Here is a 25196-nt window from a genome sequence, read left to right on the forward strand (position 1 = left end):
CTGGGGCATGAACCCGCATCCCCTGCATTAGCAGGTGGACTCTCAACCACTGCACCACCAACGAAGCCCTATCTACTACCTTTACTGTATATTTATCAATGACATTTTTCCTTTGGTAATTCTCATATTTCTACTTGTGGTCTTTTCTTTTCCACTTAGAGAAGTCCCGTTAACATTTCTTGCAAAGCTGGTTTAGTGGTGCTGAACTCTTTTAGCTTTTTCTTGCCTGTAAAACTCAAATCTGAATGATAATCTTGGTGGATAGAGTATTCTGGGTTGTAGAAGTTTTTTTCCTTTCATCGCTGTGAATATATCATGTCACTCTCTTCTGGTCCGCCAAGTTTCTGTGGAAAAGTCAGCTGAGAGTCTTATGGGAGTTCCCTTGTACATACTTAGTTGCTTTTCCCTTGCTGCTTTTAAGATTCTCTCTTTATCTTTAATTTTTTCCATCTTAATTACAATGTGTCTTGGTGAGGACCTCTTTGGGTTCATCTTGTTTGGGACTTGCTGTACTTCCTGGACCTGGGTGTCTTTTTTCTTTCCCAGGTTAGAGAAGTTTTCAGCTATTATCCCTTCAAACAAGTTCTCTGCCCCTTTCTCTCTCTTTCCTTCTGGACCCCTACAATGCGAATATTAGTATGCTTAATGTTGTTCCAAAGGTATCTTAAACTATCCTCATTTAAAAATTTTTCTTGTATTTGGTGAGCTTGGTTGAATTCCTCTATTCTGTCTTCCAGTCTGCTGATCCATTCCTCTGTATCATCTAATCTACTATTGATTCTTTCTAGTGTATATTTTTTTATTTCAGTTCTTGTATTCTTCAGTTCTGTTTGGTTCTTCCTTATATTTTCCAACTCTCTGTTAAACTTCTCACTGCGTTCATTCTTCTCCTGAGCATCTTTTTGATCATTACCTTGAACTCTTTATGGGTGGATTGTTTATTTCTATTTCACTTAGTTCTTCTTCTGGAGTTTTCGTTTTCCTTTATTTGTAACATATTCCTCTGGCACTTTGCTGTATTCTCTGCTTTTATTTCTACGTGTCAAGTAGGTCTGTTATTTCCTGATCTTGGAGAAGTGGTCTTATGTAGGAGATGTCCCATGGGGCCCAGCAGCCCTCTCTCCTCTGGTCACAGAGATGTATGCTCTAGGGGTGACCCCTTTGTGGTCTGTGTGGGTCCTTCTTTTGTGGTCGGGCGAACGACTGTGGGTGCACTGGTAGGGGGGCTGGCCCCTGGTCCGGTTGGCTGCCAGGCCCTGCCTTGTGTGGAGGCTGCTGGCTTGCTGGTGGGCAGGGCTGGGCCCTGACACAGCTGGCTGCTCGATGTAGGGGGCCCCGGGACTAGGGCTGAGTGGCTGGTGGGCAGGTAAGCCTCTGGTGCTAACAGACGGGAGGGAGGACTATGAAAGGCACTTGCTAGCACCAGTGTCCTCACGGTAGAACTAGCTCCCCGAAGTGCCTGCTGCTATAGCATCTCGGTCCCCAGGGTGGGGAGTCTCAGTTGCCTCCTGCCTCTCTGAGAGGCTCTCTAAGGTCGGCAAGGGGTCTGACCCAGGCTGTTTTCAAACTGCTGCCTCTGCACGCTCTGTTTTGAGGTGTGTGAGATTTTGCGTGAGCCCTTTAAGAGCAGAGTCTGTGTTTCCTATGGCGCCCCTCCAGCTCTCCCATCTGGGGGCTGGTTTTCCTGGTGCTTGCGAGCCTGATGTAGGCTCCTTGGGGAGAATCTCTGCAACTGTGATGATCCTCACATGTCATTCTTATATAATCAATGCTGAGCAAAGATTAAATGCTATGTTTTGCTGTAGTTTATCACCACGAGCTAGATATGTATCTATGACAAAAGTCAAGCAACTCTAGAGGAATACATATTAATAATATTCAGGTAGCGATAATATAGTTGAAACATATTTAGTATGCAAAAATTCCTCTGACGGTGTAATTAGTTACAAAATAGAGACTGTGAATATGTAATGAATAGCAGCTTTTAACCTCTCAATTAAAATGCCAATACATCACAGAGTTATAAAAAACTGATGAAGGTCAAGGAAACATCGCTTTCTTTTTAGACTTTAATTTTGATTCATCCACTAGACTGGTCCCATGCAACGTCTCCTTGAAAAACTATAACTATTGATTGAAGGACTTGAACGACTGAGTACTTCTAATGTGACAAGTGATTATAACCTCAGTCACAAACAGAGTTCCTTACTGACAAGTAACAGTCAAGGCTGTTAAATGGCTTTTCTGTCTTATGACAAAATACAGTGACACACTCAACACTATTTCCTACATAACTGTTAAAATCTGAAAAAATACAAATGTACTTTTGAAACAGATGGACTTGTCCACATTACATGTTTAAAATGATGTGAAAAGAATAACTTATCAAGACTTAAAATGGTAAGTATAAAAGACTCCTGTAAGAATCATTAACGATTACACAATGTCTGATCATCTTCACCAGAGGTGTCAAATTAGGGGTGGCTGAGAATTTCAGTTGATGCCATTCATTGCGGGTGTTCAGCACGGCCATTCCAGCCACAGGATTCCAGAATAATTCTTCCAGTGTATTGGCAAAACATGGTGAGTTATACAGTTCAAACAGACTGTGATTGGTAACGTGCCAGGCTGACTCATTAGTATCACGGCATATTTAAGCGTGTGTATGTTTAGAAATAAAACCTATAAATATGTTAAAGGCAGAATCATAGCTACGTAGGTTTTTTCATCTGTGTTTTCTCATGTGATCTCAAGTTAAAAGCTTGAATAATTTTTTGGGGAGGCAAGTTTGCAAGCATTTTATAACTTAACTAGAGCCAACTGATATCCCTCCCTTTTCCAATTATTAAATCATCTCCAATTCCAAAAATTCTATTTTCAATAAAGTGTTTCTATTTTGTTAAAACCCATCTAGAAGGCCATGGAGTCTCGGTGTCTACTGTCATGACAGAATTGAGTGATAAATGGTGAGTTTAGTGGTAAGATCCAGAGCAATTCTTCTGGATTCATTTTAAGAGCAGTGAGAAGTAATAATCAAATTGAAGCGTAGGTGGCTGACAAGGTTATCTCCAGTTATAAAAACCTTGTTTTGATCCCCAAATTAGTCACTAAATATAAAAGAGATAAACCACATAAAATAATGGATGAGACTGACTAAGCAGGAGAATTATAACTGGGAAGATGCTTGACTCAAAGCAATTCCACACTTCTTATTAAATTCATAAATCCAGACTGCTAACACTGGGGAAAAAAGATAAAGAAACAATGACATGAAGTGAGTATCCCATAAAGAAATTTTCAGTCAATTTAAAGCACAGATGTGAGATTATTTGTAATGAAAGGAACCTCCCATTAACAATAATCCAGATGGGAACAGACTGAACAGGACTATTTTCTGGATTGGCAATGTGGATATCTACTGTTTCGTAGATGGCTTCCTCAAATGAGTTTTTAATTAGTTTCATCAAATAATTTTCTTTGACCATAGGACTGATAAAAGCATCTCTTCTCTTTAAGGTCCAGTAGGGAGGCTCACACGGATGGAAGGAATTAATGTGACCACCTCCCACAGCTCTACTCTCGTACGATTCAGAGAATACACTTTCGTCTTGGAATGTCCCATGAATATAGACAAATATATCAGAGAGTTTTTGTGGACTATGGTTTTTCTGTGTGAGCATGTGTGTTTGCTTAAGAAAAGCATCAACATATTAAGTTCTTAATGCTCAAAACAGGTAAGCATTTCCATTAGAGATTCCAAAGGTCTACTGAAACTATATAAAAAAGAAAGCCACACGGCTTCCTGCCTATGTAGAAGAGCATTTTACTGTAAGTATTATAAGGTATAATTCAAGCCATCCAGCTACACTGCACAATTATTACACGAGTCCAGAGGGGCTTCTCTGGATTTGATATAGGAAAGTATTCAAATCCTAATCCTGAATTGTTCATTGAACCTATTTGGAGGTCTCAGGGTGCTTAAGCAGAAGCCCTGAAACTTCACTTATTATGCAATGATAATATCTTGAATGAAATGAGAGAATTTCCAAAAAGTCTCAAAGTGCATCCTTCACAGCCTTTAATAACAGGAGAAAAATTATTCAGCGTTTAGATATAAAGGAATGGAGGGGTGTGGCCAGGAATGCAAAGTCAAGAAGTAGACCCTTGATAACAAAAGATTTACTGTTTTAATCTTACTTGATTACATTGAGGGACTTCCAGGAGGCAAAACTGAATTAAGGTTAGTGAATGTTTTTGTAAAATTGACAGCTCACTGATATACTGATACTGTGGCTTGTGAAGATATGTTTTGGTTACACAGAGTAAGATACCATCGATTCTTAAATCAAACTGGGGACACTCCTGTTTCTGGCGGTGCCGCTCCTTTGACATGAGCCTTTTCTCTCTTTATTCCATTGGCATAAAAGCCCTCCTTCCTCACTGCCTCTATCCCCTCTGCCCCGGAAACTTCTATTCAGTCTTTAAGACTTGATTATTACTTCTTTCAGGAAATATTTTATGACAGCCCCTCCCTCAGTTTTAGATTGGAAAGTATGAGCACAGTGACTTGTTAAATTCAACAATTTGTCCCGAAGGCACAGCTGGTAAGGGAGGGTGCTGGTTGGACGCTGATTTCCCTCTGACTCCGTCACCCTGTTTTCTCCCCCATCCTCCCTGACTTGCTATGCAGAACTGAAGAGGCAGAGAACAAAAGGATGTGGATCCATCATCAACACTTGGACTTGCAGCCACAGAGGAACAGCTGCCGCCAAATACCTTCATGAATCAGGGTCGTCTCTTCCGTATGGAGGGACCTTGCTAGTCACTAGACTGGATGCTGGATTGTCAAGCCTATCTTACTAACGTCCCAGGACTCACCAAGTCATGAGTTATTTAACAAATCCAAATTATTAGCAAGATCAGCTTTCCTTGTGGGGTGGGAAGACTGGAAACCATCTGCTGTTTTCCCTCTCTTGATTATCAGACACCAGTGCTTCCCAGTGACATTCAGTAGTGTTACCCATACCCAGGGGATGCTGGGCACACTTAGAACCGATTCTACCAATACCAATTCTACGTGATAGGAAGTCACCGTCTTACTTACTTGTCTCCTTTGCTTTTGGAGATGCCGACCAACTTCTCAATGCCGCCGGCGTCCCGTAAGGCCTTGGCGTTCTCCATGTTCTTGGTGATCACCTCGTGCAGGGTGCAGCACACGGCTGTCACCGTGTCATCCGACATGGCCTTACTCGCCGCGTTGCTGCTGTTATTCCCGCCTGGAAGCCGATGGACCAGGTCTCGCATGGCGTATTTGCCTTTGGAAAAGAAAACGAAGGGAAGAGTTGAAATGTGGTCAAAACCGAGGAAGAGCATGGAGGGAGAGGTGCAGATGGGGGTGAAAAAGAGAACCCAAGAGGCCACGTTAATGCAGTGTTGTATGTTCCCCATCACTGATTATTCTTTATGGGGTAACCGTGGACACATACACAGAGAAAACGGTATTTCTTCACAGCAAATGTACGGACTTTTGGTGTGCTGGACGGATGTGGGACTGACTCTTTGGACAAGTTATTTCATGCCTCTGAGCCTCAGCTTTTTAAATCACGAAGCAAGAATAAGGGTACCTCCCTTACAAGGTTGTTGCGAAGAAATGTGTGGGAAGCACTTAACACACAGTGATGACCCTGAACTCAGGACTCAATCGAAGTTAGCAATCAGTGGGCTCCTGCTTGCTATTCACAGAAGTCGGGAAACATAGGGTAATTCTAACATAACCTCAAGAATGCCTTGACGGGAGCTATGTTGGGACTTGTATTATTTACAAATAAGAGTCAAAACACAAAAATGTATGTATATATGACATCTGCATTCTGGTCCCTATAAAGAGAAACATTTAAAGTAGGGGAGAGAAACTTTACAAACAATATATAAAACTAGGTGTCCTTTGAACTAAGGTAACTGGATGATTGATCTGTCTCTCTGCTGGGATTTTATTGAATGGTTCTACCATATAACATTTACTAATTTGACATGATTTACTTCCCATGGAAAAAATAAGATAAAATGCAACTTTGCTTCCTTAATTCACTTTATCATTATTAATCATGCTACTCCCCATGATAGAGGTACTTATAATGACATCTTTATGGACTACTTTTAGTTTACAAAGCCATTTAGGCATTACCAATAACCCTGCAAGACAATTAATTCATCCCACCTGCAGCTTCCAATTCTGTTCCATTAATTTACTTCTGGAACTAAGTAAAGGAATGCCTGTAGCAAAGTTGCCTGTCCTTAAATTTCTCAGGTGGAATCAGCATGTGTCCAAAGTTAAATTCCTGTCTTGTCTCCCATCCCCCAATTAGACATATTTAGGTAGCTCCTAAAAGCCATTTAAATATTTTTCCTCCTTATAGGTCTCTAAAGGATAACTTCTTTTGCTGTTTAATTCTCTGGCACGTAGTGCTTGGGGGGCAGGAAATGAAACCATGGAAGGAGGCAATGACATCTTAATCCCAGGCAGTAATAAATAAAACATAAAACTTCATAATTTTGGTATCTGCTCTTATCCTATGTTTAGGTGGCTTATTTTAGCTTGGATGAAAAAAAAATGCTGATGTCTAAATTACCGAAATAGGAAAGTGTCTTCATTCACTTGACGACAGCCGAGAAGTGTCTGACAAAAATGGTTTGCCCGAAAACCCCCAAATGTAGCATATTTATTTTCCAATGACAGCACTTAAAACAGGTTGGAGAAGATCCTTTGTACAAGATAGTCCTCTGAGCACCTGGCTATATCTACTCATCATTAAATCACACTCAGCTCGGGCTACGACTTTAGTTCTGTTGAGCTCAGCAGGCTGGCGACTTTATCATTAACCCCACACAAACCACTGTCAGACCAACTTGAATTCACAGAAGTGAGAAGATGGGCACATTCTTTATCAGGGAAGTGATGGAGGAAGGAAGCAGCAAACTCTCTCAATCCTTGTGCATACAGGGGCATCCCCACTCCTGAATAAGCACAGAAGACTGGTTGTGTGGCCTTGCACATCATCAACGTTGAGAGCAAAAATGAGGAGAGGGAGAGGATTAGGCTAGAGCATTTTTTTTTTTTTTAGTTTTTGTTATCATCATTTAAAAAATTATGGGCTTCCCTGGTGACGCAGTGGTTGACAATCTGCCTGCCAATGCAGGGGACACGGGTTCGAGCCCTGGTCTGGGAGGATCCCACGTACCGCGGAGCAACTAGGCCCGTGAGCCACAATTACTGAGCCTGTGCGTCTGGAGCCTGTGCTCCGCAACAAGAGAGGCCGAGATAGTGAGAGGCCCACGCACCGTGATGAAGAGTGGCCACCGCTCGCCGCAACTGGAGCAACCCCTCGCACAGAAACGAAGACCCAACACAGCCATAAATAAATAAATAAATAAATAAATAAAAATTTTAAAATTACAACAGACTTGAAAGTGTGGTTTCATGTTACACAGCTTCCCAACCCGTGAGCCCTGAATGAGAAGCAAGGTGTCCCCATGATGTTCAAGGGGGCAGGAACCACCACTTTCCCCGGAGCAGCCTCTTCGACTTGCCCTGTGTGCTGGAGAAATACTGTCATTTTGCATGTGCTCCCCAGTGTGGAAAACGGCAGGAGTCACTGCCATATATATACGGGCACAGGGACATCAAGGGCACCTGGGGCTCAGCAGTGCTTTGGGAGGCTATGAGGATGCAGAGGAGGACAGCATGAGAGTACAGGCCTCACCCTGTGGATGAGCCTGCCAGGAAAGAGAGGAGCTTCCTGTCTTAGAACGGGTGCCACCAACCACTGCAGACTGAAGGCCACTCCCCCTTCCTCTGGATTTAACCTCAGTTAAAAATAAGTAAATAATGACACAGCCTAACATCACGGAGCGACTCATGCTGATCATACCACCTAGCAGGTGACTAATATTTCAGGACAAGAGCAAGGAACTTGTGACTACAAAGACCTGGCCCTTAGGGGATCAGGAAAAGAAGAGCAGCCATGATGGAGAGTCCTCAGACAAGGCTTCGAGCCCAGCGAAACGGTGGTGGTAACGCAGGGAAAGAGGATTCAGAAATGTCTAGCGGGGATAATGAGGTGGGTAGTGGAAACCAAGTGAATTCTGAAACTTAATAATAATGGACAAGTTGGATTTCTATTTTATTTTTCCACACAAAGGAAAACATGCTCAGCAATTCCCTGGTGGTCCAGTGGTTAGGACTTGGCGCTTTCACTGCCGGGGCCTGGGTTCAGTCCTTGATCAGGGAACTTACATCCTACAAGCCGCATGGTACGGCCAAAAAAAAAAAAAAATGAAAAACATGCACAACTAGTAAACATCATATGGGAGAACCACAGAGCAAAATCTCATGGGAGAGACAAACTGGTCATCAGGTTCAAAAGACACTTAGATTTGTGAAAACAAAGTGAATACCTTGCCACCATTGGGAACCAAGGTGTTTTCCATTATCCACTCTCATTGGCATCACATGTTACAAAAGAAAAACATGTTGCTCTGAGATTAAGACAGATGCTCCCTGAGATGAAAACAAAACAAAAACAACTCCACCACCACCACCAACTAAAGGTCACTCCGTCTTGCTCAAATTCTCAACAGAAATGAAGCCTCGGGCCATTTCTTTGAAGTTACTTAGTCTCTCATGAAAATAACTTTTATCTTTGATACTGATATGAGATGACTATTGGACATATTACAATTGTGTAAAAAAAAAACTACTGTTCCTATCAGTGACAGACTAAGTGTAACCTTGTAACTTTGCTACCCTGCCTGCCCTGTGTGTGGGCAGGCGTGTTTGTAAATTACAATTAAAAACTATTTTCTCTTTATGTTTCTTTTTTGGGGTCTTCTGTTCAGAGTTGGTGGGCATGTGGAGGCGTGTGGATGGACTCAGGGGACCTAACGAACTGTGTTGTCCTAGAGCGGCGCTCCTTGCTGAGCTCTTGTACACATAAGAGCTGGTGGGAATTTCACGATGAGATAACAGAGCTTTGCTCTCGCTGACCGTGCCTGTTTCTGTTTCTATTTCAGCACTCAGCTTATTCCTGGTATTGATTTGCTCACTACCCCTTGGTTTCTCCACTGATGGTGGCAGTAGTGAGTAGTGAGTGGTTTTATGGGCTAACCACCTGTGATCTTGAGTCCTTTCCTAAACTGATTGTATATCACTCTGGATCGTTCATATGGTCCTCTGTATAGCTGGTCTTTGTGATGCACTATGGTAAACTCAAATCTGTCAAACCAACATTAGAGGAAAGAGGTTAAAAAAAAATGTCAGCCAAGAACAGCCCTGGATCAGGAACATTACAACTCCTTTGTCTCTGAGGTCTTAGCACATCTTTGGCTTCCCTGTTTATGGAGATGCTAAAACTGACCTGTGAGTTTTTGCTGAGTTGCTCTAAACTATTTTTTTTCTTCCATTTTTTATGGTGGTAAAATACACATAATACAAATTTATCATCTTATCCACTTTTAAGTGTACAATTCAGTGATATTGATTAACTTCATGTTGTTGTGCAACCATCACCACCACGTATCTCCAGAACTCTTTTCATCTTGCAAAACTACAATTCTATTAAACTCTATTAAACCATTAAACAATAACTCCCCACCCCCATCCATTAACAACCAACGTGCTACTTTCCATCTCTATGATTTTGACAACTCTAAGTATCTTATATAAGTGGAACCATACAGTGTGTCTTTATTTTGCTCAGCAATAATGTCTTCAAGCTTCGTTCATATTGTAGAATATATCAGAATATCCCCCCCCCCTTTTTCTAAAGTCTGGATAATACTCCCCTGTATGCATATACCGCATTCTGCTTATCCATTCATCTGTTGGTGGACGCTTGGGTTGCTTCCTTATTTCAGTTATTGTCAATGATGCTACTATGAACAGAGGTGTACAAATATCCTTTCTCTTTTGATTTATGTGTCTTTGGATCTAAAGTGAGTCTCTTGTAGACAGCATATAGTTGGATCATGTCTTGTTTTTGTTTTTTTTTCTTTCTTTCCATTCTGCCAATCTCTGTCTTTCTATCGGAGAGTTTAACCCCTCTATATTTAAAATAATTATTGTAAGGAGGGACTTAACTTGTGTTAATTTGCTATTTGTTTTCTACATGTCTTGTAGCTTTTTTGGTCCCTTATTTCCTACATTACTCTCTCTTTTGTGTTTGATTTTTTTTGCAGTGTAATGTTTTAACTCCCTTCTCATTTCCTTTTGTGTATATTCTGTAACTATTTTATTTGTGGTTACCATGTGGATTACATTTAATGTCCTAAAGTTATAACACTCCAATTTAAATTTATACCAGTTTAACTTCAATAATGTACAGAAACTCTGCTCGTTTATAGTTCCATCCCCAACCCTTTCAATTATGGATATTACAAAACTACATCTCTATATGTGGTGTCCAAAAACATAAAATGATAAATTTTTAATGCGTCACTTTCTTAAAGTACGTAGAAAACAAAATATGGAGTTGTAAGCCAAAGGTACAATAATACTAGCTTTTAGACTCATAATTTTAAAAAATGCATTATTCTCTTGAATCATGTAAAAAACAAAAAAAAAGTGGAGTTACAAACTGTTTTTACAATAAGACTAGCTTTTATAATTACCCAGTATTTTAAAGTCTTTGTCTAGCACTTCTGCCACTTGCTCTTTCTCAGGGAAGTTTCTGTTGGTTCATTTTTTCCCTTGGAAAGGGCTATATTTACCTGTTTCTTTGTATCCACTGTGATTTTGTTGTTGTTGTTTGTTGGAAACTGGACACTGCAATCTAACCACGTAGCAACCCTGGAATTCGGATTCCTCCCCTTGTGCGGGTTTGCTGGGTTTTGTTTTTAATTGCTGTAGGATGTCTGTGTGCTGAGGTGTAAACTGAAGGTCTCCGCAGGTCTTTTCTGAACCTGTGCCTTTCCCTGGGCCTCCATGGTGACTTTCTAATTTCCCTCACATACACATTTGCTTTTGAATGTCCTAATCTTTAATATCTGGCTCCCAAAGGGGGTAAAAGAGAACAATGAAGGGGGAGGGAAGGGCACCAGCCCTTTAAGTTCCCTGGAAGTCATTTCAGCTGGAGGGGGAGGGGTTTTCGACAACGGGGGAGCGTGTGCAACAACAGCTGCCTCTGTGTCTGCAACTCCATGATCAGTAGCAACAATCTGAACACAGAGTGCCCAATATCTGGAGGACGGATCCCTTATTGCCCACCCTACCTCCCATCAGCTGCGTATAAGCTCCCCAAGAACACATGGATAGCTGCCTGCCAAGGGCTGGGTGCGAGAATGGGTAGCTGTTACTGTGCTAAGAGTTGAAGATGACCAAAATTAACCATAATTCACCGTCCAAGCTTTCCTCTAACAGGTGCAAGCCTTCATTAGACTCCAGAGTTCCAAAATAGTTACACTGGACAGATTCTGCCGGCGAGACTGCTGTGTGTGTGCGGGGGACAGATTCCTGGGTTTCCTACACACCATCTTCCAGAATCTTCTCTCCACACTGAATTTACATTGCTCAGTGGCTGAAGATGTAAAAGTGAGGCACTGATTTCCTTGTGACTGTGGGTCTACGGGTAAATGTGAAAAGAGCCTTTCCCTCCTTTGCCAAAGGAAAGTTGTTAGGCCTTACCAAGCATCAGCAGTACGGTGCTCTGTGGGTGGCCGCAGCTCTTTCTGAAAGGTGGCAAGCTCCTTTTTCTCTTTCCTTTCTCTTTTTGGCAATGTTTGGAACTTAATGTTTCATAAAAGTCTGCCACTTTAAGGACATTTAATAGGAACAGTTTATCACAAAAGGGGAGAAAACATATGCGAAAAATCTACATTTTATTTCATTTTTAAAACTTTATTTATTTATTTACTTTTGTGGTACGTGGGCCTCTCACTGTTGTGGCCTCTCCCGTTGCGGAGCACAGGCTCTGGACGCGCAGGCTCAGCGGCCATGGCTCACGGGCCCAGCCGCTCCGCGGCATGTGGGATCTTCCCGTACCGGGGCACGAACCCGCGTCCCCTGTATCGGCAGGCGGACTCTCAACCACTGAGCCACCAGGGAAGCCCAATATATTTTAAAACTGGTTTATGTGGCTTTCCAACCAAAGAGGTGAGGCATTCAAGATGGTAGTATTTGGTTATTGAAAAAGTTTGAATGCTTGTTTACATGGGAAAGTTCTGAACAAAACAGCAGTTACTTTCTGTCTTTAGGCACTAAGAACTTATATCTTGTGTCTCCTGACAGCTTTTTAAAAAAAATTAATTTAATTAATTTTTTTATACGGCAGGTTTTTATTAGTTATCTATTTTATACATATTAGTGTATATATGTCAATCCCAATTTCCTAATTCATCACCCCTCCCGCTTTCCCCCATTGGTGCCCATACATTTGTTCTCTACATCTGTATCTCTATTTCTGCCTTGCAAACCGGTTCATCTGTGCCATTTTTCTAGATTCCACATACATGCATTAGTATACGATATTTGTTTTTCTCTTTCTGACTTACTTCACTCTGTATGACAGTCTCTAGGTCCAGCCACATCTCTACAAATGACCCAATTTCGTTCCTTCTTATGGATGAGTAATATTCTATTGTATATATGTACCACATCTTCTTTAGACATTTATCTGTCTATGGACACTTAGGTTGCTTCCATGTCCTGGCTCTTGTAAATAGTGCTGCAATGAACATTGGGGTGCATGTGTCTTTTTGAACTATGGTTTTCTCTGGATATATGCCCAGTAGTGGGATTGCTGGGTCATATGTTAATTCTATTTTTAGTCTTTAAGGAACCTCCATACTCTTCTCCATAGTGGCTGTATCAATTTACATTCCCACCAACAGTGCAAGAGGGTTCCCTTTTCTCCACACACTTTACAGCATTTGTTGTTTGTAGATTTTCTGATGATGCCCATTCTAACTGGTGTGAGGTGATAATTCATTGTAGTTTTGATTTGCATTTCTCTAATAATTAGTGCTGTTGAGCAGCTTTTCACGTGCCTCTTGGCCATCTGTATGTCTTCTTTGGAGAAATGTCTATTTAGATCTTCTGCCCATTTTTTGATTGGGTTGTTTGTTTTTTTAGTATTGAGCTGCACTGATAGCTCTTTTTGAAATTGCCTTCTCCAAATCTACACCCCAGAGTCAAACTAATAAGACTTTAAAAAGATGTCTTTTATATCTAAACTGTCTCTGGCATTTCCTAGACTGCTGCTGGGTAACATCAAAGAGTTTTCTTCATCACCTTATGAAATAAGGGATGCTAGAGATAATGAGGAATGTTTGGCATTCTGCAAGTTTTTGTTTGCTTTATTACTGTTGTAAGAGCTGTCCTGTTTATCAAGCCTTCAGTAAAAAAAAGACCTGGCAAATGAAAAAAAGAGAAACTCAACCTCCTTAGTGATGACAAGTCTTAGGATGATACTTCAGCAGTTATGAACCTTTCAGTTCGGTTAAAAACATGCTGCCTTTCATGTTAAACAATGGCACAGTAATGGCCAATAAAAGAAAGATTCCATTTTTAGGCTCAAAAGAGCCTTTTCAGTGGGTGGGAATCCTAACACACTCTTTATGGGGTAAATTAAAAGATCCTGGGGAGTTTTCATTACCCTCACTGTCCGTAATATATATTTACTGTAATGGTAGTCACTGACTAACTTCTCACAAAACTAAACTTGTCTCAAGTTTGATATTGTTGTTTGTAATGAATAAATAATCAGAGCAATTCAGCCTTATCATCAACAGGTGGTTTCTGATTTTCTCCCACACTCTCCTAAAGACCCTGCCAGAACCACAGATCAATAATTAGGTCTCTTGGAAGAAATATCAAAAGAGCCTGATCAAAGAACTCTAACGGGTACTGTTAACACTTGATACAATAGAAAATAGGCTTGTGGTTACAGACACTCCTGTAAGGCTGAAATCCTTGAAACAAATGAACATCTTTCAGACTACCAAGGGATTGAGTCAGGGTTCCAGAACTCATTCACTTTGAGAATCTGGACTTCAGACTAACCCAAGATCAAGAGAACAAGGATTAATTACTTAGAGTAAATGACACAAATTTAGTTGTGGTTCATGTTCTATTTTGAATTGGGTTTGAATTATTATAAAATCCTTCTTTCTACTTCCTCTTTCTTTAATGCTTGATTTAACAGGTTATGTGTATAAAAACTAGATTAAACATTCTTTAAGTGGAATCTTGTTCTAATTAATTCTTCAGAATTCAGAAAACATCTCTTGAAAATTTGTAAAATAGATAAGTTATCAGGAAAAGTTAATAATAATCCTTTTAGTATAACAACATATGTTGAGTAGTCCTGTCTATACAGCTTAAAACAATAGTTAAATAATATAAAAATGCCTTGACTAACCTGTTTACCTTCTTTGACCATAGGTTTATATAGATTGAACTAGAATCTGTCCTCCTTTCTACTAGAACATAATTGAAAAAAAATCAAATCTGTACCCATGACCATGCTATAGATGTCACATATAAAGGCAAGTATCATTTAATTAGGCATGATAAGCCCATTAAAAACAAGTAGATTTAATATGTGGGATTGAGGTCTACAGTATCCTCCTAGGACACTGGTTTGGCTCATGTTGTATGGCTTAAGGAATCTTAGCCCTACAGGCAGCATGGCCAGGAGTACTGAAAAGTTGGAGCCCAGAGAAACAGAAAAATCCCTGAGTTACAGGTAATGGAGGTGAAGACTGGCAGAAATGCCTCGGCCACTGCTGTGTCATGGATCCCAGTAGATGAGGTGAAAGGGAATACATTATTTCTGCTACATAAAGGAAACACAATTACAGACCTAGGATCTACAAACAAAACAAAAAGTTAACTCTCAAGATGTATTGTCACATAGGTCTAGTTTTGATAACCATGCACAGAGGTCTTTGTGAATGAATCCACACTGCTTGATATACCTGCATCTATACAACTGGTCAACCATCAAATGAATGGTCCCAAATCAGAAAACTGCTAAACCACAAACACCAGTGGTGAAATCTGCATTGTAGAGGCAGAACTTCAACATCGGAGGGATCGAGAAGGAAAACTGGTACCTTGTTCTGACCCTATCGTGACTGTCTACACATCACGTGCTCATCACAATCCAGAATCCGGAAGACAGAGCAAAACAAGAAACCAGCTCAGGGAATCAAATCCAAAACAGAGAAAGGAAAAGAAACACGGGATCGCCCCTCTATCCCTAATCCCAATTAATGAATCTTTCAGTAATTTTCTAGCAGCTGCTGACTTTCGAATCAACTTCATCTCTGATGTTGCAACACTGATATGTGACAGACGGTATGATTACCTTGTGAGAAAACTGCTGTTTGTCCACCATGAATGGACTAAATATGACCTTACAAACCATGGTAAATTGGTGCTTTTTTATTTTAAATGTGGAAGGCTGGTTTTTCTTAAGTCTGGCTCCCTTGCAACAATTTGTTAGTGAAAATTCCTTTCTATGGATGCTTTTGTCTGTATGCTTTCATTTCTCAGATTGGGGAGTGGGTGTGACAACACTGACCCTCTGGTTTCATCACGCCGGCCCCTTTTCCCCAAAATGGGACCTGTTCATCTCTACGTCTGCCCCTTTGCTCCTGCCAGGTTAGAATCAATATTTAATGAAATGCATTGATTTTTTTTTTAAAGTGAACCTTCTTTTATGTATGTGCTAGCTGCTTTAATTAACAGTTTATCCAAATAGAAAGAGAGAGGAAAAGTCATAGTAAGAAGGGATCAGCTGGAGTCAAGGAATCAGTCAGTGGTTGCTGTGGGTAGAGCTTGAGACAAATTCTGAAAGAAACACTAAAGTTCCATATGCTTTTTTCTAATAACTATGCTTTGGAAAAAACAAGCACAGCCTTATAACACACATCAGAACCTATTTCACATGCCAAAATTGGTACGCAGTTGGTCTGAGAAAATGATGCAATCAGTAACTCAACCCTCTGAATAGAAATAATGTCGAGTAAAGCAAATCTTATAGGTTTGCAGTATATGGTATGCAGTTCTTTCAAGAGTTACCATCTCCAAATAAATAACCTACTTCATCTGTTTGGAAGACAAGAGGAATTGTATTTTTTAGCACCTTGAGATCTTATGCAGAGGATTTCACTGAATTAGGCTCTGAGAAATTCTCACATTGTTGAAATGTCAAGAAGTAAGGTAATGAGTAGAAATACGGACAAGAAGGTGGCTAAGATATGCATACATAATTTGTAGAAGAATCACTCCAAAAATAAAAACCACAGTTAATTAACAGGAGGTTTGCTGAAGCACCCTTTTGAACTAGAAATAAATTGATTTTTGAGAAATATTGAAAATGAGGCAAGTAACTGGTATAATACATTTTAACAAGATTTAAATAATTTGATTAAATATTCAGCTTGATAGCAAAAAAATTATTATCTCAATTCATTGCCTCATTTTAAAAGCAGAAAGGAAGTAGAGGTGAAAATTTAAACACTGATTCTAGCTTCAGGGGAGAAACCTAGGAAGGCTTTTTATTTTTAGGTCAAGATTTCTGTCTAACAAAGATCCAAGAACTCTCCTAGGATGAAAATTTCAGACAATGGTGTCTCTGAGACAAGATGAGGTCAGTATTTCTGTAAGAAAAGCTTATTTTCAGGAATAAAACCTGCAGTTAGTCCTCTGGCCTGATATTAGCACATTGGGATAAGAGTAACGTGTTGATTAATGCAAGTAGCCTAATGAAGAATTCTAACATTGCATTCCCATGTTCTTGCTTTCTCAAATTGATCTACCCCTCTGCCAAAATAAAAGAGTTTCAACAAAGGGCACAAAGGGCTACTACTCATAGATTACATTAGAGAGTGGTTTAATGTTTTCAAGAAAAGTCACATCTATTTCAGTTTTTACTTTGTATCTCCCTAGGGCTATAGAAAAGGCAGGTACAACTTCCAATTTGTATGGAAGACAACTGCAGCCCAAAGAGATTAAATGATGTGTGTAAGGCTGCAGAGATGACTGTATCCTGGCTTTGGTATCTTTCCATGAGTCTCTTGGCCAGAAATTCCTCTCTCCAACCAGCCCTCCTCACTCCCTCTTCTGAGCTTTTTTCACAGGTATAGTCTGTACCACTTGTATGACACCTACCCCGTAACTCATTTATTCAGTTGTTCTATAGACATTCACTGAAATTTCCTCTAGTTAGCTTATATATGTAATTGATCTTTCCAACAATAATATAAACCAAGGACAGGATGACATCTAATAACCTTATGTTTACTGATAAATGAATAAACAATTTACATGAGCTCTTCGACTACACAATGCAACCACAGGACTTTGATGGGAATTCATTCACATTTATCCTGCTGTTGTTACCTACCTCTGTGACAGATCCCTGGAACTCTAGTTCTACAGGATGCTGTGTTCTAAAAAGGGTTTCATCGTAGCATATGCGTGGGAAATGCTGTGTCTGATGCTTAACTCAGAAATTTACAATGTATATTAGCAAAGTAAAGCCTCTTGCAGTCCTGCAGTTAGACAAAATGAAACCCTTTGGTGAATTTAGTTTAACCTAGAGTTTCCCAAATTTATCTGAAAAGAGCAACCTTCCTGTGCATGACACCCATTCCCTTCCCAGAGGACTGGGGGTCTGGGGGGCTCGCTTGGGGTGGTCCTGATGAATAAGGGCAGCTACATTTCTGTTCCTGTTACTATTCTTATATGTCACCAAATATCCACAGATCTGTACCACCAAAGACATCTTAATTTCACAGCAACTTGATTTGATGTTGATAAAAATCAGAAATAAAAGAAATGCTCCGACTACGCAAAAGGATGGCTGGAGAGAATGCATTGTAGTGTATGTTAAGCATTGTCTGATAGGAGCCACTCACTCTAAATACACTTTATTCCTAAATGCATTTTTCTCGTTCTGATTTCATACATTTACCCCCTACCCCCATACTTCATTCACAGAGGACTTCATAAGCCAGAGAGATAAATCTCACAGAAGAAGGAGTTATAATTATTTGCCTACAATTCCACTTTCCTCGTTAGCCAATGAGATGCTTATGGATGAATTCCCCGTGCAGGTTCTCAAATGAGGACATTCGTTGACTGAAATTCACTTAATTTTGTGTCCCAAGTTGATTTTCTTCCTAGTACCTACCAGCCAAGCCAAGCACTGGTTTCTACTAGGCAATTCTAATTCTAATTTATATTACTGAATTGAGCTTTGGATACCAGTTGGTCTTATCTGGATTTGGGTGACTAGTTCCCCAGGGTCAAACCAGGGCATGAAAGATCCACCTTCACAGCTGAAATAAACTTCAGACTGCAGGCAACTCGAGGCATCTTGGGGCTGTCTGGATCATCAATCACTCTAACCTTCTAACACACATCATGGGACCCTAAATTATGTGCCAGGGACCTGCACTTGTTCCAGAACTTATAAAATCCTCGTCTCCTTATGCTTAGGAGATAATCTCCTTCCATGGGTATGAGATGATTTAGAGCAGCCCCTACCAACAACAGTAAAAATACCTTTTCTTTAATAAAAACCTTCTCTTTATAGTAGCCTCTTTAAAGTCATTGCTGAAGATAGCATATGGCCCATTATGAGTCAGGTTTTATTGACTGCCTTTTTTTCTGTGAATGAGACACATCACTCTGTTGCATGTCTAGTAATTTTGGGTTGAAAATAAACAGTTTTAGCAACTCTGAAAAAAAAAACTTCTCTTCATTTGTCCTCACTTTGGGATAGATTTTTTTTTTTTTTTTTTTCTTTTTGCGGTATGCGGGCCTCTCACTCTTGTGGCCTCTCCCGTTGCAGAGCACAGGCTCCGGATGCGCAGGCCCAGCGGCCATGGCTCACGGGCCCAGCCGCTCTGCGGCATATGGGATCCTCCCAGACCGGGGCACGAACCCGTATCCCCTGCATCGGCAGGCGGACTCTCAACCACTGCGCCACCAGGGAGGCCCTGGGATAGATTTTTAACAGAATTTGTTTATAAAACTCAATGCCTAGGTCAAAGCTTATTTTTTTTAGTTTCTGCCTGTATTTAAAAAAATTTTTTCAGAATAAAGAAATGTGGCATCTTTTATAGTTTTATAGTAGACAGAACTCCAATTTCAATTTTGGGTTCATTATTGGAAGCCAAAGATAATGTTAAATTATTTTAATAAAAACTGGTCATGTTTTAGATATTTCTCCAAATTCCCTAGCTAGCAAAAACATTCCTCCTATGAATTGTAAAAATATATTGTACTATATAATACTGCCCGTTTCTATTAATTAACCACAGTGGATGTTTTGTATGGAATTGCTGGCATTATTAATGTATCTAGAATTCCAGCGTTTATACTGTAGGCTTATGCTCCATGTGTACAACTAAAACTTAAAGTATTTATACTTTGATGAGTTTAAAACTTTGGTGTGTTTGTGCTATACTAAAAAAAAAAAATCAACAGCTATTATAAGTATATGGACTCTCCATAAGGTGATAAATAGAAAGAAGATAAAGCATGAAGATAAAGAATAAAAGAATAAAAGAGAATAAAGACAGAAGCAAAAAATGAGCCTAGAGGACCAAATATAGACCAAAGATTATTTCCACTAATCCCACTCAATCAAAATGACTAAATATTAGATCTGGGCCCAGCTGATGACACATTTATTAGAAGCAACACTTAAGACTGCAAAACTCTAGGAAAAGGAAAAAAACTGGATAGTCCTTTGGCAATTTCTTTATTGTAATGGGATTTCACTTGTAGCAAAGGAGGAAGATATGGTGAATGGAAGAGATTGTAGGGAAGATTAAAAAAGGCAGGAAAACATTAGACACAGGGTTTCTGCAGATCAGTTGCCCTAAAGCCCAGCAAAGAGGCTGGTGTCTGAGTTTTCTTATCTAAACAGCTGCAGTTTTTGAAAACTTGAAGTATTCATTCATCTTCAGAAATCTGATTTTCCTGGCTGTCTGCCCTCATGGCAGTGAGGTGTGGTGATGAGAGGGCCATTCCTTTGGTAAGGATGACTTTTTTAGAAGCGTCACCTTCTAGAACAGACACTGCAGGTTTTGCCCCGGCACTGTGTCAAGCTGATTTGGCGTGATCTAAAAGGATCACCCAAGAGCCTGAACTCTGGTGTACAAACAGCTTAATTATGATAATGCAGTGATTGTGGTCAGCACCGTCGAAACAAATCAAAACAATCCATGCAAATCCAAGCCAAGCATCAATCAAAAACAATTAGGAGTCTTCATGTTACAGAAAAGGTTTTCTATGTACATCTTTTAATCCAGTATGAACAGTCTCTGCTACCTTATTTTCAAAGTCAATAGAAACTTGGAGTATAGGCTTCCTAGAATGTATGGGCCATTAGCTTCTTGGAAGGCGTGAAGATTCAGTGGTGCTAGTTAGGGCTAGCATAGTTCCACCAGCTGCCTGGAAGTCTCGCTGCAACTACTTTCCTTCCAGTGACAAATTGCGAAGGTCAAGTACAGGAGCTGAGAGGTGGGCAGGGACTAGAATAAATAGCCAGGTTCAAGGAAGGGCAACCATGACTTGGGAATGAGCATAGAGCCATCTGGTGGTTCTGTTCTTCATCAAGGAATTCAGAGCAAAGCTGGAGAGGACTTTGGAACTTCAGGTAGGTGTCCCCTTAGCCACTGTGGGTGATACTCAGGGTGTTAGAAATCGATTTCTATCAGAAATTTATTTTCTCACAGTTCTTAATGCCAAAAGTCTGAAATCCAGGTGTCGGCAGGGCTTTCTGTCTTCTCTTCTTTCCTTCCTTCTTTAGTTGGAGACTCAGGACTGCCATCCTTGCTGGTTCTAACCAGTAAAATTAAGTGGCTGACCCCCATCCTGCGGTGAAGGGCAGAGTGGCTGCCTGCTTCGCAGCTGATGGGGCTACTTTGGGTGAAATAGGGTGGAAACGAGAATGCTACTGTTCACAGGTGGAACTGGGTATCTCCCCTCCCCCCGATTCATACACTGAAGTCCTAGGCCCCATTACTCCAGAATGCGGTCTTATTTGAAAACAAAGTCGTTGCAGATGTCATTTTTTAGGATGAGGTCATATGGGAACAAGGTAGGTCCCTAATCTATTATGACTGATGTCCTTATAAAAAGGAGAAATTTGGAGACAGACACACGTATACAGGGAGAACACCAAGTAAAGATGAAGGCAGGGCTTCCCTCGTGGTGCAGTGTTTGAGAATCTGCCTGCTAACGCAGGGGACATGGGTTCGAGCCCTGGTCTGGGAGGATCCCACATGCCGCAGAGCAACTGGGTCCGTAAGCCACAACTACTGAGCCTGCACGCCTGGAGCCTGTGCTCCGCAACAAGAGAGGCCGTGATAGTGAGAGGCCCGCGCACCGTGATGAAGAGCGGCCCCTGCTTGCCACAACTAGAGAAAGCCCTCACACAGAAACGAAGACCCAACACAGCAAAAATAAATAAAGTTAATTAATAAACTCCTACCCCCAACATCTTCTTTAAAAAAAAAAAAGATGAAGGCAGAGATCAAGGTGATGCTTCTATAAGCCAAAGAACACAAAAGATGGCCAGCAAATGCCAGAAACTAGGGGAGACACATGGGTCAAATTTTCCCACCCAGCCTCAGAAGGAACCAGCCCTGTCGAAACCTTCTTGCCTCCAGAGCCCTGAGAAAATTGGTATCTATTGTTTAACCCACCCAGTTAGTGGTACTTTGTTATAGCAGCCAAAGCAAGTGAATATACTGGGCAACATTTGGATTTAGGCCCATGTTTAGAGCAGCTCTTTTGAAGAGGAGACCACAGACAACAGTTAGCTATCTTTCGTTTTATGTGACAAATATTTTCATATCCTCCGTCACATGTGATCCCATGTAATGTGTCATTCCACTTCTAGCACATTTGGAAATCCCTTGAATGACCTCCCCACCTTCTAGGTCCCTAAGATTAGTGTGGAGACAAAATAAGCAAAATCAAATAAACATGACTTACTGAAATAAAAATGATGATTCAGCCCACGACACCAGCTGTGATCATCACTGTCATGACCACTGGATTCTGCCTCATCTTACTCTGTTAGAAGGAAAACTCGCTCTGTGTTCCCCAGAGTCAACAACACACAGTCCCAACTCAGGACACGAAGACAAGCAGACCAGTTTCTGAACAGCAACGGAAAGTCCTGAACAGCCACAGAAAGCCACCCAGGTGTCTCCATGGGGATAATCTCCCACTTTACTGGGAACAGAAAATCAAGTTTAAATTCTGTCCTATGTTACTTCTCTCAGCTGAGTCTCCTCGTGAATTTCAGGAGCTTTAATAGATTTTATTACGGTGAATACCTGGAGAGGGCCATGGTTCTCTCCGGGAAATTAGTGACCATAAAGTCTCTCTATCTTGGAAATGAAAGATGATGCCCACACACAGCTCTGCATGCTGCAGAGAAGCAGGGGAAACTGCCAGGGCACACCTCCACCCGTCCGGGAGGTGATGGCCCAGGAAGGGGCTGGGACACTTGTTCTGAAGGAACACGGGAAATAAGTCTCAGCACATACAGTTGATCACCAACGGCAATGATAAAAAAAAATTTTTTTAAATGCTTTTTGGTTTGTTCCGTGTAAAAGGCATTATGCTGGGAAAGTCGGCAAGAACGTGAGGGCCCTGAGGTCGGGACTCAAAGCCACTGTCACCCTGCGTTGCTGTTTCCAGGAAGCTTGTTTGTATCGGACACCCACCCCATGCCCCTGCCCTTCCCGGGGACTTGGCCCGAGGAGGCCCCGGGAGGTGGGAAGGGGCTGTAGGGTTCCCCTGCTGCTGTGCCTCCAGCCAAGCCCACCCCTCATCAGCTCCTGGCCTCCCCGGTGAGGGCTGTTCTCGGGGCAAAGAAAGTCTCCAGGGACGCCAGTGAGCAAGCTGGGAGCCCCGCCGTGGTGCTGTTCTCGGGGCCCGCTTGGGTTAGAAGGGAAGCAGGAGCTCGTGCCCGTCCCAGTGGGACCAGGTCCCTCCGCTGTCTTGGGAAAAGGTAGAAATAAAGTTGGGGGGAAAAAAAAAGGCCATTATCCACCAAGGGGTTTCTTGTCTACCTGAGGGAGGGATCGAATGTGAGTGGAGTTAGGAGGATGGGGAACTTGGGACGCTTACTTCAATACCGCGACTTTGTGCATTGGGAGGTCAATAAGAACAGGAACGTCAATCTATCCCATCGCTTGATACCGTGGAATGGGTCTGCATAAGTCCGAACCTATGCACATTGGTCAGATTTTCATCCCAGCAGAATTCAACTGGGAAGCACGAGACAGCGTGTGTCACCATCCTCTGACTACGTCCATGGCAGCCCCTCACTTACCAGATGAAACATACGCTCTCTGGGATGGGCAAACAGCAGCCCTGCAGGTCTTGGGAGCTCCCTCCTCCCACCAGGTGGCTCTGGTTCTAGTTTTGTGAATTAGGCACAGGAGTTGGGTCACTGGGGTATAGCTCCTTTTGTTCTTGCTCCCTCCATTGTTTGCTCTTCTGTCTGTTTTTTTCCGACTTGTGCGGGCTCAGCTCGGGGGTCACATCATTTAGGGGGATGCTCCTATATCCCCTTCTCCTGAAGATGCTTTGGCTCCTGCCCACCCTCCAATCCAGGCCTACCTCTAGCAGAAAGTGAGGGTCTGTTCAGCTCAGTCATGTCCTTGAGGCACTTAACACCTGAGCTTCTGGTACTTGGGACTGGCCTGGATCAAGGCAGGCATTCCACAAACATTGCACTGAACAGCGTGCCTTCCAATCTCTCCGCCTAAATGGTAGCCAGGAACAAAAAAAGCAGAACCCACCGAACCCCAACCAATGCAAACACCAGTCAGGCATCCCAAGATAGTACTTAAAACTGAAGCATAAGCTATTGCTCAAGTGAAGGGAGTTGTCTTCAGAGATCTGAATGATCTCAAATGTTAGTCCTAAATTTAACATTATGTTGTTTTATTTTTACCATACACATCTTGCATGTATATATTTTTCGGTAATGCATTTAGTTGCCTGGGAAACCAAAAGGGTCTATGCAGAGTGAGAGAAGTGGTTTGAAGAAAACTAGCCACAGAAGTGCTTCTGGACTGTCCTCTCTTGGTGTCATCACTTGCCCCATGGATGCCCATCATATATACTTGAGCTGCCGGAAGACCTCACTCTGCACAGCTCGCAGGGTGAGCCCACAGGGAGAGAAAGGTGTGCTGACTCAAGAACGGATGAGAGGGCCCAGCTCGATCATTTGTAGGGACCACATTCCAGCTAATGGCATCTGGCTCCAAGAGTAGTGTTTTGATGGGTTTCCTAGTCGTGGTGGTTTTTGGAATTATCAGAAAAAGACAGGAGTTAATAATGCTGTTGGGGAGAAGTGTCAGGTTTCCAGGGCTTCACGGGAGATGTCTGTACCAAATTTGGAGCTAATTTCCTCAGTTTCGTCACTATTGCTATTTTGGGCTAGATCATGCTTTGCTGTGGGGGGCAGTCCTGTATGCTGGATGGCCAGCACCATCCCTGGCCTCTACACACCAGATGCCAGTAGCAAACCCACTATACCAAGAAAAAAATGTCTCCAGACTTTGCCAAATATCCCCTGGGGGGAAAAATTGCACCTTTTTTAGAGTCACTGCTCTAGAGATTCACAGTGAAGAGAGACAGGGTCTTTGTCATCTTGGGCTGCTGTACCAAAATAACACAGATTGCGTGGCTTAGACAATAGATATTTGTTTCTCACAGAAGCTGAGGATGGAGAGTCCAAGATCAAGGTGCTGGTAGATTGGGTTCCTGGTGTTCCAGGCTTGTAGACAGCACTTTCTCTGTGTGCTCACATGGCCTTTCCTCTGTGCATGTGTATCCTCTTCTTATAAGGGCACTAATCCCATCAGGAGGGTCTCACCCTCATGAACTCATCCAAACATAAACACCTCCTAAAGGTCCCAACTCTGAATACCATCACATTGGGGGTTAAGGCTTCACTGTATGGATTCTAGGGGGACACAAATATTCACCTCATAACACCAGGTAACTACTAGAAGTGGGTGAAGGTAAGTCACTTTCTGAAAGTCACGGGACAGTCATATCAAGTTGCTGATGGGAAGATTCTTTTTGCTGACGTCTCCTTGTGTCCTTTCTATACTTCTCAGTAACCCTGGAACTTCACGCCTCACGGGCT

The 25196-nt window shown here is 41.7% G+C and overlaps 1 protein-coding gene across 2 annotated transcripts in view; it reads right to left on the minus strand.

The window, feature by feature from the left end:
• Nucleotides 1-25196, minus strand: part of CTNND2 (catenin delta 2) — a gene marked incomplete at its 5' end in the record, with an annotated part of 962722 nt that overhangs the window by 51375 nt on the left and 886151 nt on the right. For both annotated transcript variants that reach the window (XM_081231805.1, XM_081231804.1), the window contains one exon: nt 5105-5315. In XM_081231805.1, coding sequence (XP_081087931.1) covers nt 5105-5315 — 211 coding nt within the window. The remainder of the gene's footprint in view (nt 1-5104; nt 5316-25196) is intronic.

Source organism: Mesoplodon bidens, assembly GCF_964165515.1.
Source record: "Mesoplodon bidens genome assembly, chromosome: 4".
NCBI lineage: Eukaryota > Metazoa > Chordata > Mammalia > Artiodactyla > Ziphiidae > Mesoplodon > Mesoplodon bidens.